We start from the raw sequence: 27,051 nt of genomic DNA, 5'->3' as shown, positions 1-27,051 counted from the left end.
GGGAAAACCCAGCATTTCTGCCAGATGGGGAAAACTTACTTACTTAGATAAGTGATCAAACATTCAGCAAAGGACATTTGGCTGATAATTTATTTTGGGGATGAGGAACCTGTGGCTTTCCAGATGTTGTTAGACTATAATTCCTACCATTCCAGATCATTGGCCATTGTGGCTGAGGCTGATGGGAACTGGAGTCCAACAATATCTGGAGGACTTCACATTGGCAACCCCGGATGTGAGACAAGGAAATATGTATTAATGGCACAGTTGACTTATTATGTCAAGAGGAAAGGGGGAAAGCAAAGTTGGAACAAATTTAACAAAAATTGGTATATGCTTTGAGTACTGCAGAAGAGGAATGATATTCAAATGCACAACATTCCGCACACACTAATTTATATACAGTGGAACCTCGGTTTTCGAACATTTCGGAAGCCGAATGTGTCAGAAGCCGAATGCCGTAAACCCAGAATTAATTGTTTCCGTTTTCAAATGTGCCTTGGAAGTCAAATGGCTTCCGCTGCATGTTTTTCTTTTTTCTCAATGGATTTTGCCGACCGCCCATTGCTCCTCAGTTTTCGAACATTTTGGAATTCAAATGGTCTTCCGGAACAGATTACTGTACGTTTGAAAACTGTGGTTCCACTATAGTTTTATAGTTTATACATATTTTATCTGAATAACAGAAATGTAAGCATGTATGTTAATGATGTTGTTCTAGAAACAGTTTTTTCCCCCTCTGGGGGATGAGCTTTTTTCTAAGCTTGGCTTTTAAGTTTTGGAAACACCCGAGGACAAGGTGTTTTTGCATATTGATGCTAAAATAAAGGGGGAAGGCATGCTCCATTCAGTTATACATTTGTACTTCTTTACATTTGGGCATTGGGCTCCATGCACAGTTTGAGTTTCGTGTGATTCGTTTGAAGGTACAGTGGTACCCCGCAAGACGAATGCCTCGCTAGACGAAAAACTCGCAAAACGAAAGGGTTTTGCGAGTTTTTAGTTGACTCGCAAGACGAATTCGTCTATGCCTGTTTTTCGCAAGACGAATTCGTCTGGCGAGGTACCACTGTAAGCTGGCTTACCTTTTCGCTCTGGTCGGGAGGGGTGATGTCCGCGTCCGCCATTTTGGATCGACTGTGCATGCGCAGTCGATCCAAAAGGGCAGACGCGGACAACATCCCTCCCGACCGCAGCGAAAAGGTAAGCTCCGCTGCCGGTCGGGAGGGGGCCGTGGGATCGTGCCCAATGTCGGGCATCATCCCACGGCCCTCTCCCTCCTTCCCGGAGCCCCGCCGCTGCGTTTCAAGACTGCAACGATCGTTGCAGTCTTAAAACTCGGCGGCGCGGAGCTCCGGTGCCGGTCGGGAGGGGGCCGTGGCATCATGCCCAATGTCGGGCATCATCCCACGGCCCTCTCCCTCCTTCCCGGAGCCCCGCCGCTGCGTTTCAAGACTGCAACGATCGTTGCAGTCTTAAAACTCGGCGGCGCGGAGCTCCGGTGCCGGTCGGGAGGGGGCCGTGGCATCATGCCCGATGTCGGGCATCATCCCACGGCCCCCTCCCTCCCTCCCGGAGCCGCGGAGCTGCGTTTTAAGACTGCAGCGATCGTTGCAGTCTTAAAACACAGCACCGCGGAGCTCCGGTGCCGGTCGGGAGGGGGCCGTGGCATCATGCCCGATGTCGGGCATCATCCCACGGCCCCCTCCCTCCCTCCCGGAGCCGCGGAGCTGCGTTTTAAGACTGCAGCGATCGCTGCAGTCTTAAAACGCAGCACCGCGGAGCTCCGGTGCCGGTCGGGAGGGGGCCGTGGCATCATGCCCAATGTCGGGCATCATCCCACGGCCCTCTCCCTCCTTCCCGGAGCCCCGCCGCTGCGTTTCAAGACTGCAACGATCGTTGCAGTCTTAAAACTCGGCGGCGCGGAGCTCCGGTGCCGGTCGGGAGGGGGCCGTGGCATCATGCCCAATGTCGGGCATCATCCCACGGCCCTCTCCCTCCTTCCCGGAGCCCCGCCGCTGCGTTTCAAGACTGCAACGATCGTTGCAGTCTTAAAACTCGGCGGCGCGGAGCTCCGGTGCCGGTCAGGAGGGGGCCGTGGCATCATGCCCGATGTCGGGCATGATGCCACGGCCCCCTCCCTCCCTCCCGGAGCCGCGGAGCTGCGTTTTAAGACTGCAGCGATCGCTGCAGTCTTAAAACACAGCACCGCGGAGCTCCGGTGCCGGTCGGGAGGGGGCCGTGGGATCGTGCCCAATGTCGGGCATCATCCCACGGCCCTCTCCCTCCCTCCCGGAGCTGCGGAGCTGCGTTTTAAGACTGCAGCGATCGCTGCAGTCTTAAAACACAGCACCGCGGAGCTCCGGTGCCGGTTGGGAGGGGGCCGTGGCATCATGCCCGATGTCGGGCATGATGCCACGGCCCCCTCCCTCCCTCCCGGAGCCGCGGAGCTGCGTTTTAAGACTGCAGCGATCGCTGCAGTCTTAAAACGCAGCACCGCGGAGCTCCGGTGCCGGTCGGGAGGGGGCCGTGGCATCATGCCCAATGTCGGGCATCATCCCACGGCCCTCTCCCTCCTTCCCGGAGCCCCGCCGCTGCGTTTCAAGACTGCAACGATCGTTGCAGTCTTAAAACTCGGCGGCGCGGAGCTCCGGTGCCGGTCGGGAGGGGGCCGTGGCATCATGCCCGATGTCGGGCATCATCCCACGGCCCTCTCCCTCCCTCCCGGAGCCGCGGCGCCGTGTTTTAAGACTGAAGCGAGCGAACAGCAGCGCTGCTGTTCGCTCACTGCAGTCTTAAAACGCGGCTTGGCTTGGCTCCGGTGCCGGTCGGGAGGGGCCCCCGGACTTTTTTTCCCATAGGAACGCATTAATTAAATTTTAATGCGTTCCTATGGGAAAAGGTGCCTCGCAAGACGAAATTTCCGCAAGACGAAGAGTCTTGCGGAACGAATTAATTTCGTCTTGCGAGGCACCACTGTAGTAAAATTATCTGTGTCCCCCCCCCTAATGTAGCCCAAATGAGAATGACAAACTCGGTAGAAGCTGGATTTGCATTTAAGGGGTTAAAAGAAACCTGCGGTGCTTTAGCAAAATAAAGCCAGAGCTGAGATTACAAACAAGGACAGATGTAGAAGGCCAGGTTTCCTCTGGTCCGTTTCCCCCCTATTTCCTGCCTGCAGCCTGCAGAAAAAGAGGAAGCGAAGTGCTAAGGAGAATGCGAAGCTAACAATGCCCTACGTCATTCAGCTGGGGGGGGGACAGGGGGCGAAGTTCTGCTAGACACAGTCAAGATCTAGCAGCGATAAATGGATATTCACGCACTAATACCCGAGAGCTTTTTACAGCGCCTGGAAGGGGGGAAAGAGTGAAAAGTTGTTTCCTTGGAGATATGTGCACATACAGACACACACTCATGCACACAGACAGACATTAGACGTGTGCTAGGTAGCTGGAGAAGTCATTTTCCTTTTGCAGATGTGCATGTAATAATGCCTCATTGCATCAAAGTTAATTTACCTGCCCTGGGCAGATCGGTGGTGGGAGGAGAGTGTCTCCTGCCTCCCCCTGGGAAAACTTTTGGCTTTAGTATGAGATGCCTGGCGGGTGGCACTGTGGTGTAAACCACTGAGCCTTGGGCTTGCCGATTGGAAGGTTGGTGGTTCGAATCCCCACAACGGGGTGAGCTCCCGTTGTTCAGTCCCAGCTTCTGCCAACCTAGCAGTTTGAAAGCATGTCAAAGTGCAAGTAGATAAATAGGTACTGCTCCGGCGGGAAGGTAAACGGAGTTCCGTGCGCTGCTCTGGTTTCGCCAGAAGTGGCTTAGTCATGATGGCCACATGACCCCGAAGCTGTACGCCGGCTCCCTCAGCCAATAAAGCAAGATGAGCACTGCAACCCCAGAGTCGTTTGTGACTGGACCTAATGGTCAGGGGTCCTTTACCTTTACCTTTGATGCCTGGGAGCATGCAGGCCGTGTGTCTTCCTCACACTGGCTAGGATGGGAAAAGCTCCCTCACCCAAGGCATGAGCGCTGGGACCTCTCCTTGGAAAAAGGAATTCCTCAGTCCAGATCTGTGGCAGCTGGAGGGAAAGATGCTACAGAGGCACGTCTACAGCAAGCCTATTCCGGAGAAAGTCAGATGGGCTTTGCTCTGAGAAACGAGTACAAGAATCACTGTAGTATATCAGTGAAAGTAGGTCTGATATAAGCCAGGGATGGGAAAACTTTTCCAGCCCAAAGGCCACTACCACTCATGGGAAACCTTTTTGGGAGACAATGTGCTAGTAGTATGCAGGCCCAAAGATCTCCCCCCAACCCCATGTGAAATCAGGGCAAGCAATGAAACATTCTAGCCACAAGTGTGAACAGATCTGCATAAGCTTAATGAATCCTCTCCCATACCTGGTGCATGTTACACCTCTAATTTGGCCATTTATTGCCCCTTGAGAGCATGGGCTCCCTCCAGGAGACATGTTCCACTTTAAAAAAAATGCAAGCTCCCGTTTGCATTTCCTAGTGAATCCAAGCTCAACCCTTACTGGGAGCCAAAGTTACCCATTAAGACATGCTATCTAATTGGTTAAGGTGCCTGTGTGGCAGGAACTTATAGCAGCTCATACCTGTGCCCTTTTATATTGAATGTCACCTGTGTCTGGGAGGACTTTGGTCTTTAAAATTTGCAAACTGTGCAAGGCCAAAATCCCCACCCCCTTCCTCACCTTCTGTTCTGCTCAATTCACCATATCATAGTTGTGGCATCCCTAGGCTTGGCGCCCAGTGCAGGGGAACTGTCATGCTGCCCTAAATCTGCGTCTACCTCTGCCCATCCTGGACATTAACAAGATCACTTTGCAATCTGTTCAGGTCTTTATCTTACAACTAGAGCCCCAAGTTCTTCAACTTTTGGGACATTTCCAAAAGGTAGCTCCATGCTTCTCCTTTTAAGACGCTCCGACTCCATTAATCATGGATGGAGCATACGCCCCTCTTCTCCAGCCTTAGTTAGCATCCCCTCTTTATCCCTCAACCCCCGCCCTTGCTTCCAAACCTGTGTGTGTGTGTGTGTGTGTGTGTGTGTGTGTGTGTGTGTGTGTTTCATGGATTAAGAACTATTCCAGACAGGGCACACTGGCCGGTGTCATTTTACAACAGTTAGGTTCATTTAGTCTCTCTTCAGTTCTGCTGGGTCTAAAACCTGCTCCAGAACTCCATATTAGGCATATTTACCTCTCTCCATATGTAATGTTGGAACTGTTTAAATGTCCTGCCCAGGCAATTTGGAATGGATAGCCTGTGTAATGTATAACAACCAATCATTTCATTTTTTTATATACTCCTTAACCGGTGCTTCAAGCCACAAAGCTATGTTTGCTCTCTTTCATCTATTCCATATCAAAAATAGTCTAACCATATCAAATTGAGTGATTGTTGCTAATTCCCCCAAGCAAACTGGGTAGTGCTGATATTTATTGGCTATTGCTAAACTCTCATTAAATAAGGAAAGGAAGCGTTGGATGTTTTTGAAAAAGTAATGGTGTCCATTGCAGTAAAATCTGGTGTGCACTAATCTCCAATAAAGGTCCCCAAATTACACATGATACAGGTTTACATGCACATCAGTATAAACATGCAAGCAGATCTAGGAACAAGCCTCAGCCAGGATCCGTGGGGCGAGGTGCCATAGAGGTCTACATGGCTGTGGGTGATGCCTGTGGAATGCAACCTGGAACATGCCCCCACCTCTCCAGGGAGGTTTGAGATTGAGGTTGAATCCTAACAAGACAGAAGTACTGTTTCTGGGGGACAGGGTGTGGGCGGGTGTGGGAGACTCCCTGGTCCTGAATGAGGTAACTGTGCCCCTTGAAAGACCAGGTGCGCAGCCTGGGAGTCATTTTGGACTCACAGCTATCCATGGAGGCGCAGGTTAATTCTGTCCAGGGCAGCTGTCTACCAGCTCCATCTGGTAAGCAGTCTGAAACCCTACCTGCCCGCGGACTGTCTTGCCAGAATGGTGCATGCTCTGGTTATCTCCCGCTTGGACTACTGCAATGCACTCTATGTAGGACTACTTTTGAAGGTGACTCGGAAACTACAACTAATCCAGAATGCAGCAGTTAGACTGGTGACTGGGAATGGCCGCCGGGGCCATATAACACTGGTCCTGAGAGATCTGCATTGGCTTCCAGTACGTTTCCAAACACAATTCAAAGCTGACCTTTAAAGCCCTAAACGTCCTCCGTCCTGTATACCTGAAAGAGCGTCTCCACCCCCATCATTCAGCCTGCACACTGAGATCCAGCGCCGAGGGCCTTCTGGCGGTTCCCTCATTGCGAGAAGTGAGGTTACAGGGAACCAGACAGAAGGCCTTCTCAGTAGTGGCGCCCGCCCTGTGGAACACCCTCCCATCAGATGTCAAGGAAATAAGCATGTATTTTTAAAAGACATCTGAAGGCAGCCCTGTTTAGGGAAGCTTTTAATGTTTAATAGACAGTTGTATTTTAATATTCTGTTGGAAGCTGCCCAGAGTGGCTGGGGAAACTCAGACAGTTGTTGTTACTTGTGCCCATCTATTTCACAGCCTTTTCAGATACGATGTTCTGACAAATGGACCTTGCATTTTCTCTTCAATTTCATTTATTCACACCCCCCCTTGCATTTATAACCTGGCTTGCTTCCAGGATGATGCCCATACATGCTACTTCCAGAGGGTCACTCATCCAGTCACTGACAAGACCCAGACTTGCTTACCTTCAACCAGGTGGTGGCCTCATGTACCATCAGGCTATATCCTGGGACTTCTAGAAGTGTGTGTTGTTTTCTGCTGTGCTACAGCCATTTATTGTATCATTGGTTTATTTGATAAAAAGGATTTTAAGCCATTCTGTAGAACCTTCATGATTGGAGAATAGGACAGAATGATACGGAATCAGAATAAATATCTGGATAACCTACCGTCACAAGGGAATCAGTTGTCCTTGTTTACATGCAGTTTAGGAGGACTGCAGAAATCTCAGCAGAGCAGCTTTAAAGTGGCACATTTTCAGGTGCTGTGCAGGGAGTGGTGAATCATTTCATGGTATTCAGGCAAGCTTGTAGCTAAGAGGTTGAGCAGGGAGGAGCAATTTATATGCCCTCCCTTTAATATAACAGATTAGAAGTATAAACCATTAACCGTGAAACAATAATATTAGCTACAAGTGGATCCAGCAACAAAATGTTGCAGGAAGAAACGTTCCTGCTCAGTCAACCACCCTGGCCTTCCTCCACAATATTTCAAACCGATTTCCAATTTGGCGGTTGTATTTTGGGAGTTTCCCCATGGTGGGCTGAAATTAAAAAGCTTGATAAAAACCTGAAAAGGGTAGCAATTCTGTAATGATGGCTTCCTGGTTCATGGCAGTTGTAGTTGGTCATTATATCTGAACTGGTCAGACTATAGTTACTGCTTCCTTTTGCTTCCAAGCCAGAGAGGCATTGTGTGAGTCCCCATCTTCCCTCTCACCCAGATGTATTCCAGAGTGTTGTGGGGACCTCAGAGCAGGTTTGGGGCATGTGGGTGGAGAGTTCAATTGAGTGAGCAGAAGTCATTCTACTTGTGGAATGACTTCTTTGGATGCTGCTCCACAACTGGAAAGCCAGTTTGAAGAACCTACTCCAATTCTTGTTTGGAGAAACAATGGTTTAAAGCAGGGATGGGAGAGACCTGGCGCCCTACAGATGTTCGTTGAAAGCTTCCATAAGCTGACTGGGGTGGTAGGATGGAAGCCACAGGTCCCCCTTCATTGTGACAAGGCCATTTTACTTTTATTTATTCCATACCAAAATCTATGGCTGTGCACGCACTAACCAGTCTGTAGCACGAAAAGGTTGTGTCCCCCCCCCATCCAGAATTGTTTGTGCGCATCCTCAATATGCTGCTTTCCATTTGGATTGATTCTAGATACAAGGGTTGGTATGGTTACTTGATAAGCATTTGAAAACCCTTCTCTAGATTCATTTATCCATACCTTTTATTCCCTGTACATGCACCAGGGCAGGGGTAGGCAACCTAAGGCCCGGGGGCCAGATGCGGCCCAATCACCTTCTAAATCTGGCCCGCAGGCGGTCCGGGAATCACCGTGTTTTTACATGAGTAGAATGTGTCATTTTATTTAAAATGCATCTCTGGGTTATTTGTGGGGCACAGGAATTCGTTCATTCCCCCCCAAAAAAAATATAGTCCAGCCCACCACATGGTCTGAGGTACGGTGGACCGCACGGCTGAAAAAGGTTGCTGACCCCTGCCCCAGGGGAATGAAGAAGGAAATGGTGATTGTGATCTTGGTTTATTCCCACCCCCAACAAAGTTGGGCAAATGTGGATACACCCCTCCCCCCAACTGCATGGACCTCCAACATCTGTTTACTTCTGTTTTCAAATGGACACACCATTTGAATCAATCTGCAATAAGTTTTTATTTTTGCAATGAAACCAGTTTCTCAAGAAGCGCCTTTCAGAGACAAAAATATACAATAGATCCATATTGTTTGTGGACTACAGAAAAAAGTACTTGGTCTCCGTTGATTCTTCAATAAACTGTTGCATGGACGTAGCCTATGATTGCTTCATGCATGCTTAAAAATTAATATGTGAACATAATAACTTAAGATGGTTAACAAGAATCATATGGGCAAGGTGCATTTTCAAATAGAACCCCCCTTTTATAAATGACAGGGATTTTTCTTTGAAAGGATCTACCAGCAAAATACTAAATAGATGCATTTATACAATTATCCTGATTTTATATTGCACCAAAAAAGGACATACCTGGAAACACTTAAGATGTGCATAAAAACATTGTGTGACATAATGAGTGCCTGGGCTTTACAAGTGCCAAAATATACATATAATGGAGCCTAAGAACACATTTTACACAAACTTATATGGGTTTCCTCATGAGTCTGGAATGACTCCCTGTGAACCTGTGCCCTGTCACGCACTGCACTAATAAGTGTTGTATAGATGGGAATTACAGAATAGACATTCTTGCTTCTTAGAGGGAAATATTTAAAGGGTTAAAAAAGGCAATGCTAGTGAAACAAGTGTGGGTAGATGAGACAGACAAGCAACCAAGCAAGCAAGCAAACAAACAAACAGAATGAAGTGTTAAATCTGTGGTGTGCTTAAGAGGGAAGTGAACCACCCTGCTATTTTGCACGGAAAGTCATGTAGCCACTCTTACTAGTTATCCAGATTATGTTCTGTTATAATGAGATAATAGTTGCTCATATTGATTATGTGGTAGAGACTTTGCATGCCTGCCCGTAGTGAACTACTTTAGAGTTGAGGAATTAAGAACGGGACAATTCCAAGCTGAGGTCCTCATAGGGTCGCCTTTGTTCTCGTATTGGTGAAATTGGAATAGTAGCAACCCATCTCAGAGGAGTCTTTGATTCATATCTTGTGATGTGGGGATATTATGTACCCCATGTCTTCCACAAGGCTGTTGCTATGTGTGCACGCACCTCAGGTTAAGAAGCCTGTGTCTGTACGTGAGTCTGCATAATGCAGTTACAAAATTTCTCAAAAGAATTAAAAACGTTTAATAACATAGAATGTGTTTTTCTAGTAAAGAAAAAGGGTTTTTTAAAAATTCTGCATATAAGGCTTCACTAAAGCCTGATAGGTTTGCAAACAGAACCCTGTGGCATGATTCCTTGTGCACAGCTTCATCTGGGACTTTGCAAGGAAGAGTTTGAAATTACTCAGTGCCAATGTGGAAGAGTTACAAGAAGACTCAGAAGTTGTGCACCACCTAGTGGCAGATACAGAAAATGTGCACATAAAACCACTTTTTATAAAAATAAATACTGTACAGTGGTACCTCGCTAGACGAATGCCTCGCTAGACGAAAAACTCGCTAGACGAATGGCATTCGCTAGCGAAAGGCTGTCTTGCAAGACGAATTTTCCTATGGGCTTGCCTCGCAAGACGAAAAATTTCCACGATTCCCCCCCCCCCGTCAAACCGCTCTCCCCCCGTTGGTGCTTTGTAAGACGAAATTTTCGCTATACAACAGCACTTGCAGAACGAATTAATTTCGTCTTGCGAGGCACCACTGTATTTCAAAATCCACAACAGGTTAACACCTTTATTGGGACCAGAGAAAATGTCACAAAAGTGTGGCAAGCTTCCAGGTTCTCCTGAACAACCTTCGTCAGGTATTGTACACAAAGCAGAGGGAAGCAGGAAAGTACAAAAATTAGGCTCAAGTAGTAGGCAAGTGGTTAGCTTGTAGACTCAGTTCCAAGGTAGAGATCGTAGATTTACAGATATTCTGAAATCACATTATTTAGAATGGTCTTATATTTTAGACTGACTGGAAGAAGTACCAATATGTCTCCCTTTGAATATTACCTTGCTTATATATTGTTTTAACTGTTTTACTAATAGAAAGGGAGATTATTATTATTTACTTTTTCCTTGTTGTATAAACTATACAGTAGATGCTAATTCTTTGTAGATCTTTGACATTTGCACAGATATGGCTTTTATTTATCTAAATGAGCTTTCCCGCTACATTGAAATGTTCTCAAAATGGATCACAAAATAAATAACTGCAAATAATAAGATATGAAAACACCAAGCAATTGTGACCTTATAGACCTTCCCCCTTCAACTTGAGGAAGGTTGGGGGTTGAGAAGAGGGTGGTACGTGTAAGGATATTGGGGGCAGGGTTTTTGTGTGTGCCCCCTATCCACACTTAATAGAAGCATATAATATTCTCCAGAATTTCAGTATAAGATTAGTTGCGCACAGTATAGGCACCTACCAGTCTCATCACTATTAAGTAATATTTGTACAAATTACTCCAATTGATATAGTGTATATTGAACACAGCTGGTCAGATGTTTGAACCAACTCGTGTGTAGGAGATCCTGACAGACATTCACATGGTTTATCACTTTAAAGTTTAAAATAAGGCTATGGTTTAATTTGAACATGTTCTTTGCTCCTCTCTTGCTCCTTCCTGCAGGGGAAGAAAAAACCAGAGCCTGGCTTTGTGTTGCATGCAGAACAGCACTTGTAGTTTATTGCTGCAAAACAAATAGTGACTAGTAAGGCAAAAACAACTATGTTGGCTTACTGTGCCTGTGGTTTGTTTCAAGGAAACGAACAATGACACTGGTTCATCATAAAAAGCCAGCATCTTGATTGTACCCTCCAGGCTGAAGAGAGATAGGAGCCGAAAACCTGCACTTTTAGCAGCATGTGGCGCTGTGGGTTAAACCACAGAGTCTAGGGCTTGCTGATCAGAAGGTCGGTGGTTCGAATCCCTGCCAAGGGGTGAGCTCCTGTTGCTCGGTCCCAGCTCCTGCCCACCTAGCAGTTCGAAAGCACGTCAAAGTGCAAGTAGATAAATAGGTACCGCTCCAGCAGGAAGGTAAACGGTGTTTCCATGCGCTGCTCTGGTTCGCCAGAAGCAGCTTTGTCATGCTGGCCACATGCCTCGCAAGCTGTCTGCAGACAAACGCTGGCTCCCTCGGCCTAGAGAGCGAGATGAGCGCCGCAACCCCAGAGTCGGACACGACTGGACCTGATGGTCAGGGGTCCCTTTACCTTTACCTTTACTAGCTTGTTCACATAATTTATTTTAAACTAGGGTTTAAAATGATGTACAAACAGGGGCATTGTTGCATTCCGTTAGGAAAAAATATATGAATGAAGTGGGATTATCCAGCTGTCTTCTGCCATCACAAGTCCATTTAGTTAGAAACGAATTGCACTGAAATAAACGGATGGCTTTTATGCCATTGTGTTTTACAGTTGCAATGCTGTTTTTGAAGCGAGGAGCAAGGATTTGAAAGACTAATCTATAGCGGGTCCCCCTCCCTGCTTGAGTTTACTAGGTGGGTGGAATTGGTAATCTGGCTAGGAGAAGCAAAAGAGAGAAAGCACTACGTGCAACGAAGAAGCAAGAGAGAAATGGTTTCTTAAGTGTCTTGACTTTACCGAAGCACAACATGGTTCTGGCTAGGTCAAGCCATTCCACCCGTCTACAAAATGAAAGCAAGCGAATACATATAAACAAAACCTTAGCAATCTTTTCAGTGCGAGGCAAAAATGTTTTTATTTGGCAATACATTTCAGGTTGCTGTAAATCTTAGCTTTGCTCTTATTTTCTGTCTTCCTGTTATCATTTGATATTGTAATACTGTACGAGGTCTGGTTGTATACCAGCCTGGGATCCAAATCGGATGAAGGGTAGTGTGTACATGTTATAAATAAATAAAATATTATAAGATGTTAAAGCAAGGTGCAGCATCAATGTACTGAAGATCCTAAGTTAAACTATAATATTGCATAATTCTTTATCGTTTATAAAAATCAAAATCAGAAACAGTTGTTTTCCTAAAACAAAATAAAAAATAAAAAATTCCTTCCAGTAGCACCTTAGAGACCAACTAAGTTTGTTCTTGGTATGAGCTTTCGTGTGCATGCACACTTCTACTGGAAGGAATTTTTGTTTTGTTTTGTTTTGACTATGGCAGACCAACACGGCTACCTACCTGTAACTGGAGTTATTTTCCTATCACTGTTCAAACTATTTTCGTAGACTTCCTTGATAAATGCCTTAAGTCTTAGCACTGAGATGATGGGCGTGTGTATCTGTCTGCTCAGGTGTGAAGGGTGTAGTCCCAAAAATGTAATGGCAAAAAGGAAGAGAGGCTATGAAAGAGAAGTATTACAACAATATCCAGCTCAGAACTGAGCGAACATAAGCCCAGCATTTTCTAAAAAAAAGTAAACTGTGAGAAGTTCTGGAAACAATCTGTGGCCTTTTCACTTTTATGTGTACAGGGAGTATTCAGACATGTATTTGCCCCAGGAAAGCTGTACTCTGGCCATGCATAGGTGTGTTGACACCAGTCCATTTTTACAAGAACATCACTGTAACTTTGATGTTCTCTATCGCCATAGTATATTTTGCTTCCACTATCAACTTTATATAAAAGCAACAGCAGGAAAATGAAAACCCCAGAATTACAATAGTATTCTGAACAGAGTCAGGACAGAAATAAGATTAGAGTTAGGCAGCCCCTTTGTGTCTACACTTAGAGAGAGAGGGGGGAAGAAAGACCATGCAATGGCAGCCTGGATCCTATTGACTATTACAGAGATAAGAGAGAGGGGGAGAGAGAACAATGGGCCATTGTGCAAAAACAGTAGCTTAATGGAAAATCCTTGGGATATTTGATATTCAGAGTAAGATGCTATATATATTCAGTATATGCTAAATGTGAAAAATGATATTTTAAAAAGGATGCCTCCATCCAGCATGGAATGCCAAACTCATTGAAATCAGTGGGCTTCACTCTTTGCTGGGTTTAGGCTAGAGTATTTTTCTCTCTCTCTGGAATATTATAAACAAAATAGGAAATTCTTTCCAGTAGCACCTTAGAGACCAACTGAGTTTGTTCTTGGTATGAGCTTTCGTGTGCATGCACACTTCTTCTGAAGTTGGTCTCTAAGGTGCTACTGGAAAGAATTTCCTATTTTGTTTCGACTATGGCAGACCAACACGGCTACCCACCTGTAACTGGAATATTATACTACAGGATTAGCAAAGAATGATAAACTTTACAGAATAATTTTACAATAGGGTTTATTGGGATATATTAAAATGCGTTTTCTTCAGTATTTTACATTGTTTACATTGTCTTCCCCTCCTTTTTTCTGCCCATTGCAGGCATGGAGAGTGCAATCACATTGTGGCAGTTCCTGTTGCAGTTGCTTCTCGATCAGAAACATGAGCACCTAATTTGTTGGACGTCTAACGATGGTGAATTTAAGCTACTTAAGGCAGAAGAAGTAGCTAAGCTGTGGGGACTCAGAAAAAACAAAACTAACATGAATTACGACAAACTGAGCAGAGCGCTGAGATACTACTATGACAAGGTAATTTTAAAAATTCTATTAGTACAGTACTTAAACAAGAAAGCAAAAAGTAGCAACATGCTTGTTAAAGTTGGAGTGCTGCCTTTTGGCTAAAAAGAGCCCCCCCCCCCAAGGCTGCTCACAAAAAGTTAACATGAATACAAAATTCAGACAGTAAAATACCACTTACAAAGATTTCAGCCAGCCATATATATCAGTAATATATTTTAAAGTCTTTATTTTTTTAAAAAAACAACAACACCTAAAACCCAAACGCATCATTTTCCTTGCCTAAATGCAAAAAGCAACCCCCTCAAAATGTCAAAACCAGTGCAGCAGTAAATTCCCCAACAAACTGCTGCCTTTAAGTAGCCACCTAAAGGCAGGGCAGCCTAAAGACAGTCTATAAGGAGGAAGCATTGTCAATCAAATTGCACATACTGTATTATATTATATTATGTTAGGCAGTTGCCTTTATAAAATGTCAGACTATTAGTCTGTCAAACCCAGAATTGACTACTCTAACTGGCAATGGCTCTCCAGCTTCTCAGGCTGAGGGTCTTTCTCATCACCTGTTACCTCAGGGCCAGATCTTATCTCCTCTAGCACTTGCAGGCCAAATTTGACAGGTGGGTGGGGGCTGCCCACCTGTCAGTCACCTGATGTCACAATGATGTCAAGAGATGGAGTCCCCACAAGCAGCCAATCCCAGCTGGCTTCCTGATCAGCTGATCAGCAGGGACAGCAAGGCTTCCCTTGCCAGTGCATATTTACGAGTGCACTTAAAGGCTCCCAATTGGTCATTGGCAGCCACATTGCCACCTGCCTCTCACCTGACACCACAAGGGGCTTCAGGTATGACACGGGTAGGCATGGTTTGGGGAAAATGGACTTGTGGCTTAAGTAACCATGCCAGGCCTAAGTAAACCCACAAGCTATCTGATTTTTTTTTAACTGGAGATGCCAGGAATCAAACCTTGAGCCTCCTGCATTGTAGAGGAGATGCTGTGCACTGAGCTACTTTGTGGAAATATACTAACGCATGTCACACTTCGTTTGCTATTTAATGCAGAACATCATCAAGAAGGTAATTGGGCAGAAGTTCGTGTACAAGTTTGTGTCATTCCCTGACATTTTAAAGATGGATCCTCATGCTGTGGAAATCAGCAGGGAGAGCCTTTTGCTGCAGGACAGCGACTGCAAGATACCTCTTGAAGGTAGAGAGCAACACAAGCATGGCTTGGCGGCCCTGAAAGGCGCAAGCCGTAATGAATATATCCATTCGGGGTTGTACTCCTCTTTCACCATCAACTCCCTGCAAAACCAGCCAGAAACTCTCAAGCAGATCAAAACAGAGAAGCTGGAGGAGAAACTGGAGGGGCCCACCCCTCTGGAAGAAGTCCGAACTGTTATAAGGTTTGTGACAAACAAATCAGACAAGCAAGTCATGAGGCCCATAGTGTCCCTGCCTTCAACATCCGAGGCAGCAGCTGCTTCTGCTTTCTTAGCATCCTCTGTCTCTGCAAAAATATCCTCTTTAATGTTGCCCAATGTTGCCAGCATCTCATCGTCTTCGCCGTCTTCCTCCCGGTCGCCGTCTCTGTCTCCGAACTCACCCCTCCCTTCAGAACACAGAAGCATCTTTTTGGAGTCCAGTTGCCAGGATTCTGATTCTCTTGAGCCACTGAACCTCTCATCAGGATCCAAGACAAAATCTCCTTCTCTTCCCCCAAAGGCTAAGAAACCCAAAGGTTTGGAGATCTCGGCACCTCCAATGGTTCTTTCAAGCACTGACCTCGGCTCTATTGCCCTCAACAGTCCAGCACTCCCCTCAGGATCCCTGACTCCTGCTTTCTTCACTGCCCAGGTAAGACTTTGACAGGGAATCCTATGCATGTTTACTTAGAAGTAAGCTCTGCTGAGTGTAGTGGGACTTACTCCTGTGTGTAGAGGATCGCCTCCTGAGTTCCTTTTAGTGATGCCCATGGCGTGCCCTTGGAGAAAGTGCCTTTTTCTTCCAAGGACAGAACTACAGCAGCATGTAGTTTGTTAAGAATGTATGAGTCCTTTTTCTATTAAAATGTTCCTTAGATTAAAAATACAATCAAGTTATTTTTTTAAAAAGCAGTTATTACAAATAAAACCAATACGGCAGGAGCAAAAATCAGGAGAGCAGCAGTCAGTAAAATATGTAAAAGCAGTAATACATCAGCATAGGCAAAATTGAAAGAGAGCCAGTGTGGCATAATGGTTAGAGTGTTGGACTATGACCTAGGAAACCATGGTTTGAATCCCCACTCAGCCGTGAAGCTCACTCTCTTCCCTTAATCTACCTCACAGGGTTGTTGTGATGATGAAATGGGGGCGGGGAAGAACCATGTTCAACACCTTGAGATCCTTGGAAGATATAAGTGGCATGCAAATGTAATACATACAAACGCTGGGGAAATGAAAAGGTCTTAATCTGAATGACAGTAGTTTAGGCACCTCCCAAATCTTTTTTGGGAAGGGTGTTCAAATAGGGGCACCACCACTGAGAAGACCCATCTCAGTAATGCTCTGCCTTCCATGTAAATTTCATTCCTGCATCAACAGCTTTCCAGGATGGATAGCTCACCACTTCCAGCTATCTGCTAGAAACCTATGCACACGTTCCCTGTGACAAATCTTGCATAGCATTGGGGCTTACGAGCAAATTTGCAAAGTGGAGATGCTGTTAGGGGCATGGCATGCACACACACACACACACACACACACAGCAATCAAATACATGTAAACCCACTATTGGCCATCTGCTCTCAGTTAGGCTTTTGCTTTTCTTCAAGCCAAATCTTGGGTGGGTGTGTTGATCTTGCTGGAGATTGCAGCTGGGAAGCAAGAGATCACACCTCTCCACAACAATTAGGCTTGAAAAAAGCCTTCTAAGAAAGTGGACACTTTAGATGCCAGGAAATCTGGATGCTTCCATGAACAAGAGGCCAGACTGTCCGTCCCCCCGCCCTTTTCAAAGTGGGATAGACCGTTAGCAGCTTAATTACATTTCGTAGTTTGCTGGCACTGTGGCCTTTCTCAAACAAAATATGAAATGACATGTTTAGGTCAAGCTGTTTTCTTTAATCATAAAGTGGTTTTGCGGTATTCAGAATAAAAAAGGCTGACTCCTTAAGGGCAGAATGAGTGTCTATGCAACTGTCTCTCCCTTTTGCATTAAGCATCAGATGGGCTTTAAGTCTGGAATCCTCTGTCACTGAATCCCAGGCATCATCTGCTTACATTATCCATTTGGTAACAACAGAAGGTTGGTGCTCTACACTAGCAATGAAATGTACACATCGTGCTAGTGAGCACTGGGTGCTCTCTTTGTTGTCTTTGGGAGGTTGTTGATGGAAATCAGTTGCAGTCCTCTTCCTTCGCTGCCATCTTGCAAGAGTCGTGTGTTATTCAGTCCAGCAGCAGTTCAGAAGCTGCTATTTAACATGGTAATGTGAATATGTATTTTAAAGTAGCATTCTTTTAAGTATTAAGATACGTATAGCCTGGCCCTTTCTGGAAACAACTGAAGACACTTTTGTTTTGATGACCTTTTCTGGCTTGATGAAAAAGTGTCTCTGTCTAGCTTTAAGAAAAAACCAACCTTATTAATACTCTATAATGTTGGACAAACTAATTCTCTGCAGGGATCAGAGACACTGCACCTTAAAGCATCCATTCACTAAGTGTTAAAACACACAATAATCTGGCTGGCATGTTAGCCCATCACATTCCAAATCTACCTCTTTTGGGGTTAAAGCCGCTTGGCTGGGACAGATGGGAACTGTAGCCCAAAACATCTGGATGGCGCCAGAGTAGAGAAGCCTGGCTTAAAAAATGCTCTTTGCTCAAACCTTGTATAGAACAATAGGATTCCGACATGGTGCTGATGAGGGAGCGGAGCTTAGCCAAAAGACATGTGGTAGAACAGTTAACACTAAGCAGCGATCAACTCGGTCTATGATGCTAAAAAAGGAAACCTAGTTATTTTGGGTATGAAAGCCTGAGAGTTTGCAGTTCTTTTAAAAATAAATGACCTGACAGTTGCTTTCTGAGCTGTGGGCTGCTTGCAAAAGAAATCTCAGATTTATTCATTCATGAGTCATGCTGCTGAAAATAGCATTTGAAAATCGACACAGGCCTAGCTAGGTAGATTTGGGCTACAAACTACTAACCTGGGCGCAAGTTCCATGGAGTTGAGCAAAATGCACCTCGGCGGAAACATGCACAAGATTGTGCAGGAAGCTTCAGCAGGATGGCTGGGTTGGTCTGTTGCAGCAAAAGCATCAAGTCTTCCAGCATGTTAAATGCCAATTCATAAATTGTGGCATAAGCTTTGAAATGGACTCTAGTCCATGAAAACTTGCTGTAATAAATGTGCCAATATTTAAGGCACCGCTTGGCCTTTTGTAGTTGTAGCTGTAAAGTGGCAACCCTATACACTTTCTTGGGAAGTAAGTCCCAGTGGCTAGGAGATTTCAAAGTTCTCTGGAGGAGTTGCATTCTGTGGGGTCTTATTCTGTCATCCTACAGTAAATATACATTTTGTGGTAAATATACCATTTATGGTATTAAATATGTCCACTTCTTTTCTTCAAAGATTAAAAGTGAGAACAATGTCTGATATTTATGGAAAATTTTGTTGCCTTAGTTTGGTAACTTCCACCTAAATATACATTTGTGGATCATTGCAAGTACTATGGTAATTTCTTTTACTCCATGTGAGCTAATGATGGCAAGCAATGAGGAAGAACCTTAGTTCAGTAGTAGAACATATTCTTAAGGGTCCAAGCTAAATCCCTCATCATGTGATAGTCAGTATGGAGCTGTCCAGAATATATGCAGCATGAGGGGGAAAGCAATGTTCATACTTTGTTTTCTAACAGAGAAGGTTAAAAAAAGTGCCTTCTCATTCTCAGCTGGGCAGATGTATCATGTGATTGTAGAAAAACAAAACTGAGCACGATGAGGCAGTGAAACTGCTTCCTTATTAAGAAAAGAGGTACTTTGCTCTAGAGTGATGTCATATCCTGCAAGGGACACGTTCAGCAACATTGACTTGAAGTGTTAATAAACAAAATAACTTGCAGAGTAAACAAGCAGAGGTAAGGAGAGTATTATGCTCAGAGATGATGATGATGATAATAAGCCTAGAGATTCTGCCATGCCCAAAAAGCAAAAATGAACTAAACAGTAGTGATTTTTGTCATATATTCTGTACAGCTTTCATATTTTAGTTGTTTCATCACGTGCCACCATTTAAAGTGGCTATAGAATATGCAGAGTACATTGGTATTGCTCAGTTTTTTGGACTCACACAGTAAAGCTAGTCAGGCCAGCGGTCCATCTACATCAATATTGCCTATGGTGACTGACATTGCCTCTCCTAGGTTTGAGGGACAATTTTCCCCAGCCTTAGCTGGAGGCGCCTGGAACTGAACCCAGGAGCTGATGCATGCAGAGCAGTTGTTGTGCTGCTGAGGTATGGCCCCTTCGCCTAAGGGGAATTGACACGAGGAGTGTCCTGCAAATGCTTAAGCGTCCACACAGTGTGATAATAGGCAGATTCTATGGCAGTTCGTCTGATTTTGCTTACACACACACAGCTTTGGGTCACAGAGTGCTCTCGTGTGGGATGTAGAACAGCCCTTTTGTGAGTAGAAGGGCTTATTTGCACCCAGCTTCCTCTCCTTCTCCATCGTTTTCTGCTCATAGTTCCCCTTTACAAGAAGATGCAGCTAGAAAGAAGTTGCATAGGAACTCACCCAGAAAAAGCACAGTACGTGTAATGACAATTCTTATACCAAATCCCTGTTAAAATGCTAATGTTAAAAATCCCAAGGTTCAGAAAGGAAAACAGTTTCTAAGCACAAAACATCTCTCTGAAAAAAAAGCTATGGGGCGAAGCAACGAGGAGGGCCCCCTGTAACCTTCAACCTGGCAATGTGAGTCAAGACATGGTAAGCCAAAGAGTAGATGAACGTTGGAACACATGTCGTGTGTCTTTTGTCTTGCAGACCCCAAATGGATTGCTGTTGACCCCGAGTCCATTGCTTTCTAGCATTCACTTCTGGAGCAGCCTCAGCCCCGTCGCTCCTTTGAGTCCTGCCAGGCTGCAAGGACCAAACACCCTGTTCCAGGTGGGTTGGAGCAATGGCTCTGCTCTCTTAGGTGGCGCTTTTCTGGCCAGGTAGCCAAAAGAACCTTTCTCTGGCTGGGGGTGGAGGCATTTCCATTCTCAAAAGAGATAACATCAGATGTGCAAAAACATTATCTTCTGTCAGGAAAGGAGCTTCAGTAACAGGGTGAGAGACAAAGCAATGAAGATGCCAGAAGGCAGAAACTCTACACAGTGCACTGAGGGAGGTTTACTGCTTTTCTGGAATCTGCCTCCTGAAGGGGCAAGTGATTGTTATCACTAGGGCAGCAGCAGAGGTGGCTTCGGTTAATTATACGCCAAGCTGAGATAGCTCAGTTGGTAGAACATAAGTCTCTTAATCTCAGGGTCGTGGGTTTGAGCCCCACATTAGGCAAACGATTCCTGAATTGCAGGAGTTTGGACCAGATGATCCTTGTGGTCCCAACTCTAAAATTTTATGATTCTAAGTCCCCCCTCTCTCATAGTTAGTGAAAACACACGTGCCAGACACCTTGATGAAGATGTTGACCCAGTGCACGGCACCTGTGAAAATGGGGAAAAAATCCTTGCTAGGGATCATTAGGAAAGGAATTGACAACAAAATTGCCAATGTCATAATGCTGTTATACAAAGCTATGATGCAGCTGCATTTGGAATACACTGTGTGCTGTTCTGGTAGCCTCAACTCAGAAAGAGGTTCAGAAAAGGGCAACCAAAATGACCAAGGAGATAGAGCAACTCCCCTAGGAAGAAAGATAACAACAGTGGCGTAGGGCTTTTTCAGTTTAGAGAAAAGATGAGCAAAAAGGGACACGATAGAAATGTGTAAAATTATGCATACGGAGATACTTTGGGACACCCAACAAAGCGAAATGCTGGAGGATTCAGGGCAGATGAAAGAAAGTAATTCTTCGCACTGCCCACAGGAGGCAGTGATGGCCACCCACTCAGATGGCTCTGAAACAGTAGACAAATTCATGGTAGCTGCTATGGTTATGTTCTGCCTCCACCGTCAGAGGTAGTATGCTTCTGTATACCAGTTGGCCACACAGTGCTGAACTGGGCGGGCGATTGGCCCGATCCTGCAGGCTTCTCTTATGTTTTTGTGGCAGCTCTGATGTTTCAGCCAAAATATGTCAAAGAGACTGTAGGTCAAAACTTATCTGCGCATGGGAAAACAACCCCCCCCCTCCCAAAGAATCTGAAAATTTCTCAAGAGGATTAGCATGCCCTATCTGAGGCTGTGTTAAGGGAAGCTGCAAGAACAGTTTAAAGTCACAAGGATTAAAAATGCTAGAGAAAGTGCTCATGATCGCAGGAGCATCTTGGCTCCATGAGTCCAGTATCATGTGGAATTTTTTTTCAATCCCTATTTTAAAAAGGGAGAAATTATACTGGGTATGAAAATGTTAGCACCATCACCTGGAATTTGGCTTCCTTGGCTGACGCAGGAAAACTACACTTACCGATAACAGGAAGGAATAAATTTATGTCAGGGAAGCACCTGGAGCAAGCAAGGAAGATGTCACTGCAGGATTACCATGCCGTTGAAGTGAGTGGGGGCTGAGATCACCAAATTCCTGCCACACAGGGCATTTCAATGTGTGTCCGTAAATTCAGCCTATAAGAACTGTAGGCTTTTTATTAAACCTCCGTAGTAGCAGTGCTGTGGTATGCTATCTGCAAATATTCAAGTTTGTGTTATGCTACCTTGCATTCCCATCACTATTCCTGGATTTTGGTTGCAATATACAGTGGTACCTTTGGTTAAGTACTTAATTCGTTCCAGAGGTCCGTTCTTAACCTGAAACTGTTCTTAACCTGAAGCACCACTTTAGCTAATGGGGCTCCCGCTGCTGCCGTGCCGCCAGAGCACAATTTCTGTTCTTATCCTGAAGCAAAGTTCTTAACCTGAAGCATTATTTCTGAGTTAGTGGAGCCTGTAACCTGAAGCGCATGTAACCCGAGGTACCACTGTTTCTCATGTTCAAGTCAGAGTCCTGTTGCAAACGTCTCTAAAAACTGGTGGATTTAATACTGTTTTTGTTGTTGTTGCCTACTACCGCCATGCAAACATGCTTGCATTCTTTCATTCCACCCATTAATAAATTAACAATTGTGTGCTTGTACAAATTGGGGGTGCTCAAGGCATTCCCACCAAGTATAAATTCCCTCTTTGTCCTATTAGATATTTTTCTGCTAAGTGTGTGCACTCAGGGGGGGGCACACACCCCCTAAGTGACACTGGGTAGTGTTTAAGCAGAAATGGAAGATGGGGAGAAGGTGCTGCAGGGAAGGAGTTGTGGACTGTTCCCAAGTTGTCAATATTACAATGCAGCTCGTGCAAACCAGATTCATATCCAGGATATACTGTAACACATTATGTGAAATAGTCCAGTGTTTTGTAGATCGTTGTTGTACAGGCTTGATCCTAAAATGCACACAAAAGGAGAGGGAGAGAGGAAAAAAGTTTGAAGTATATACAGCACTAGATATAGAGCATTTGGAAGAAGACACTTGCCACCAAAATCTGGGGATGGACCCCCAACTTGTGCAGCACAGCTTCAAGAACTAGAGTCCTGAAAACCCCAAATATCCAACTCCCCATATATCCTCACTAAGCTTCAACAACTGTTCTGACTTAGAACACAACCTGCTTTGCAGCAGTCCTCCTAGGGCTCTCTTTCGCCTCACACGAACTCCATTATTTTTAGCATTTCATAATTTTGCACACTTGATTAGAGCCATCCAGTTAGGATCAGACAGAAGCACCCACGACTTGCCCTGTAGTGAGAGCCAAGTGCATCCAGCACCTATTAGTGGTAACTGGAAGTGAAAAGGGGATCCAGATCCGTCACATCAAGGGCCCTTATTTGACTAACGTGTGGTTCAGAGAAAGGCCAAGATGACAAATCTATTAGCATAGGAAAAGTGTTCTTCCCAAGAACCAAATAAGAAGTGGCAACAGCCGCTGAGCCTGAACCTGATCTAACTCACCAAGGATTTGACTTGTTTCTTTCTTTAAAGGGCTCACTGCGCTCACTTCCATCTTCACAGGTAAAGCCTTTCCTGATCAAGGGAGAATATGTGGATGGGCAGAGTGCTGAAATCTCAACTAATGTTCCGGACAGGGGTTACAAAACAAATTTTGTCTACACATAGGATGCAGATTTCTCCTTCCCAAAAAAATATTGAGATTGGGGGGGGGGGGCAGATATTAACACTCCAAGTAAGCTTGCTTTACCTTTTTTCAAGGTTTTCCTTATGATCACCTTTTGAGGACATATTTATTTATAAAGCTTAAGCCAATAGTGTGCTTTGGTTTACAAAAAACGGCTGGAAAGCGACAAATGGGGCATTACAATGCTGCTCAGGTGACTTCAAGAAAACTATGCATTGGGGGGGGGGAGGGGAATGCAGGTGCTGTTACAGAAAATTAAGACACGCTACTCTGGCACACAAGCCAAAGGAGTTGGACTGGTGAAACTATTTCTCTTAGTTGGTATACAGGTAAAACAACTTCTGTTTCCCAGCAGATGGGCGAGGAGAGTCCTGCATCCAGCTTACTTCACTGGATCAAGTTAATTGAGGAATGTAATTAACTTACTCCAGGTTTGAAAGCTTGCAGTGTAATTAGGGCAATGGGAGACTTGTTCAAAGCTGCAGTTCACTCTGCAATAAAGTTCTAAAACAATAGCAGGGAAGCACGGCTGGAATTCATCTCAAACATCCCACTGGCTGATGTTGCTTTGCAGCCAGAATCCACACCATTGTTTGTTTGCATATTATTTGCCCAATAGTTGCAACTGAGCAGTTCCAGGGAAGAATCTGAGATCCTTCGTGTCAGGCAGTGCACAAACACACAAAGGGATCTCATTCTGAAGAGCTGGGACTCTGACAAAACACAGCAAGTGAAGGAATAAAAACACAAAAGCTATGATTGATTGCAGAATTAATGTATTAAGCAAATCAGAGCATTTTGCATAATTGCAGGAAGGTTGAACACGTATGTTCCAAATGTCTCTATTTACAAAAAGCCTATTAAGATGAGTTGCTAGAGGTTCATTTCTTCTTCTGCCCCATACCCCTGAGGGTTTCCTGAAGTTAAGTATCTGACTTGGGTCACTGCATCTTGTTTCTAATGCCCATGCAATTAAACCCATGCACAGCCTGCCATTTCACATGCTTGGCTGATTATAACATATTACAGGGCAATTACATTTTTCTAGTGTACCTTTAGCAAAAACAACACCCTCGCTTCCTTTAAAACAGTACAGAACAGTCAGTTGTAGAGTAGAATTAGAACAGCAGCATGGAGGCGAAGAGCTTTCGGCCACATTATTTTTGGCTACACATGCTCCCACAGTCTACTCAAAGAAGTGTCCCTATTTGCATCGGTTGATGAACAATAAATACTGTGACAGAATGGTGGCTGCTTGGGCTGCAGTTAAGATGCAGACTGTGCTTCTATGAGAGGTGGGCTGGAACGAAAAGTAGATGGGACACCCCTTCTCTCTCTGTCTCTCTCTCTCCCCCCCCCCCAATGCCCCTTTCCCTTCTCCACACCTTGCCACCTGCATGAAATTAGGCCAAGGGCTGCTTGTGGCTTAAGGGAGCACAGGTTGCCCATACATCTTAACAATATTGGTAAACTAAAAAAAAGCATTTATGGTTTATTGTCTAGTGTTATCTCTGGATTGAACCTTAATGCACATCTTAAAGACAATTAAAATACTTGTTCCCCCTTTTGCAGTTTCCAACTCTGCTCAATGGTCACATCCCAGTGCCAATTCCCAGCTTGGATGGGACTTCTTCTCCAGTTCTCCTGTCTCCAAATACTCATAAATCCTGATGTCTCAGCAAATTAAAGGACTCGCTCACAAACTGGATTTTACACAGCCATTCTGATGGGTTTCATTTTTCTGGTGACACTGGGAGGACATCATGAAACCCTCTTTTACTATGGTTTTGCACTTTTCATTACATGAATGATCTACTTGTATGATGTTTATTTAGCATTTTTAAACAGTGTTTTTTTTATCAGAATCTGTTGTGCATTAAAATGAGTTATAATTTTTTTATATCCTTGCTCTCCAAGTGTTGAACACTGTTAATGAAGTACTTTTCTTAATAGATTTCAAGACAATTATCTAAAGGATGTGAAACTTTTTAATCCTGTATTTCTGCATATTATGCACCATGCTTGTATAAACTATAACCGGCTGTGCCTTCTTTTGCATAATGTTATATAATGATTATATATTTTCCAGTATTAAGGTAAAGGTTGAAAAGGAACCAAGTATTGAACAGCCCCTTCCCCATGCTAGTATTTCAGTATTACCCTTGCGGTAGGCCATATGGTGCAGTGTATTCATGTAATTTTGAATTAAGTGCTTTCCAGTTATATAAAGAATCCTCCTATTTCCTTGCTGAACTGTGGGGCCATAATAAATATTTTGGCCAGTAAGTGTGTTTAAGAATAGGACACTATTTAGATATAGGTGCTTCAATTCTTCTCTGTGGTAAGAGGAACATGGCCTTAAATATTTACAATGTATTTTAGGGACATTCTTAAATTAAGAAGATATAACCTTGCTCAGTGCCACTCATTTTCATGTATTCATTGACTGAAGAAACTTTAATCTGCTCTTCATTTTCCTGACGATACTCAAGGTATTGTACCTTCTAAGTTACCGGTAATTTTTCCAGTACTTTGAAGCCAGTGGCTTCTGTTTCACATGGCCAAAGGCTTACAAAAACTAGGCAGTTTTTGACAATTTTAAGAAGAGTTTCTACCCCTCATGATTACATTTTTTTTTTAAAGTCTGTGAGCGTGAGAGACATACAGTAAGAATTGTAATGTGTTCAGTAACAGGTTAGTACAGAAAAAATACTACTGAACATTGTGATTTAATAACACCAAGGTGTTTGTTCTTCTCAGAAAGCTAAAATACTGAAGACGGAGAATAGAGGTTGTGTCACTTTCTAGAATATCATGACTATAGTTTCCTGAATATGACATACAACACAAAAGCAGAGTTAATAAGTCTGGGTGGTATTGTATAAAAAGAGCATTGTGTCCAGGAGCTGTATTCTGGAAAGTATCTCATGCATGCATATTTTCTGAACATGTTAACTATATCTAAACACTGAAAATATTTAGATTAAATGAAACATCCCAACCTATTTCATGTTCCCAAAGTTCATTTGAGAATTTATACAAACTCCAGTTCTACTCTACACAAAGCCTACTTTAATAAGTCAATCTAAAGCACTGGTTCCCATTGATTGAGAAACAGCTAGACACTCCGGCAGAAATAATAAACTGTGGTCTTCCAGGTGTGAAACTGAAGCCTGTGTGTGCTTTAATAAAAAAAAATATGAATAAGGAATACTGTACTATAGCTGGTTCCCACTGCACTTATATTGTACTGCAGTGAGGTATATCATTTATTCTTTCTGGAACAGCATTTGCTATCTGAAGAGAGTGCCACTAATCCTGCCCCCTCCACGTTTTTACAGTATTGTATACAACCCTCTACATCTTCCAGCAATCCTCTTCCACTTCTGCAAGAGGCATCATTTTCCAATTGCCAAAGTATCAAGCTCTATAATGGAAAGCATATCACTCCTGAGTACACTCTCACACACTAACTTCTATTTGCCGTTTATAGTGGGATTTGGATAGCACATTTTACACACTGATCTGCTTAGAGTCTTACAATTGCTTACCTTCCTGGTGCTTCTAAAATTAGGTTCCACATTAATTTCCAGTATTGTGGTTTCCGGTCTACCATTGTTGCAAACAATCAAAACAGCTATTAACGACCTCTGTCTTCCAGGTTTATAACAATAAGCATCTTGTAGGTATAGTATATGCTTAAAATTCTGGAGGAAGATGGAGCTTGATAAAAGAACTCCCCAAATCCTGATGTTTTAATGATTAAAGACGAAGCATAAT

General features: G+C 44.2%; 1 protein-coding gene across 1 annotated transcript in view; it reads left to right on the top strand.

The window, feature by feature from the left end:
- The window catches only part of ELK3 (ETS transcription factor ELK3), a 51,437-nt gene extending 25,161 nt beyond the window's left edge, over positions 1 to 26,276 (top strand). The window contains exons 2-5 of the mRNA XM_033161764.1: positions 13,734 to 13,942; positions 14,994 to 15,788; positions 19,969 to 20,091; positions 24,844 to 26,276. Of these exons, the coding sequence (XP_033017655.1) occupies positions 13,736 to 13,942; positions 14,994 to 15,788; positions 19,969 to 20,091; positions 24,844 to 24,942 (1,224 nt within the window). The 5' untranslated portion in view covers positions 13,734 to 13,735 and the 3' untranslated portion in view covers positions 24,943 to 26,276. The remainder of the gene's footprint in view (positions 1 to 13,733; positions 13,943 to 14,993; positions 15,789 to 19,968; positions 20,092 to 24,843) is intronic.
- The last annotated feature ends 775 nt before the right edge of the window (positions 26,277 to 27,051 follow it).

The sequence above is a fragment of the Lacerta agilis genome, chromosome 10, assembly GCF_009819535.1.
Source record: "Lacerta agilis isolate rLacAgi1 chromosome 10, rLacAgi1.pri, whole genome shotgun sequence".
NCBI lineage: Eukaryota > Metazoa > Chordata > Lepidosauria > Squamata > Lacertidae > Lacerta > Lacerta agilis.
This window is presented reverse-complemented; position numbering and strand designations above follow the sequence as displayed.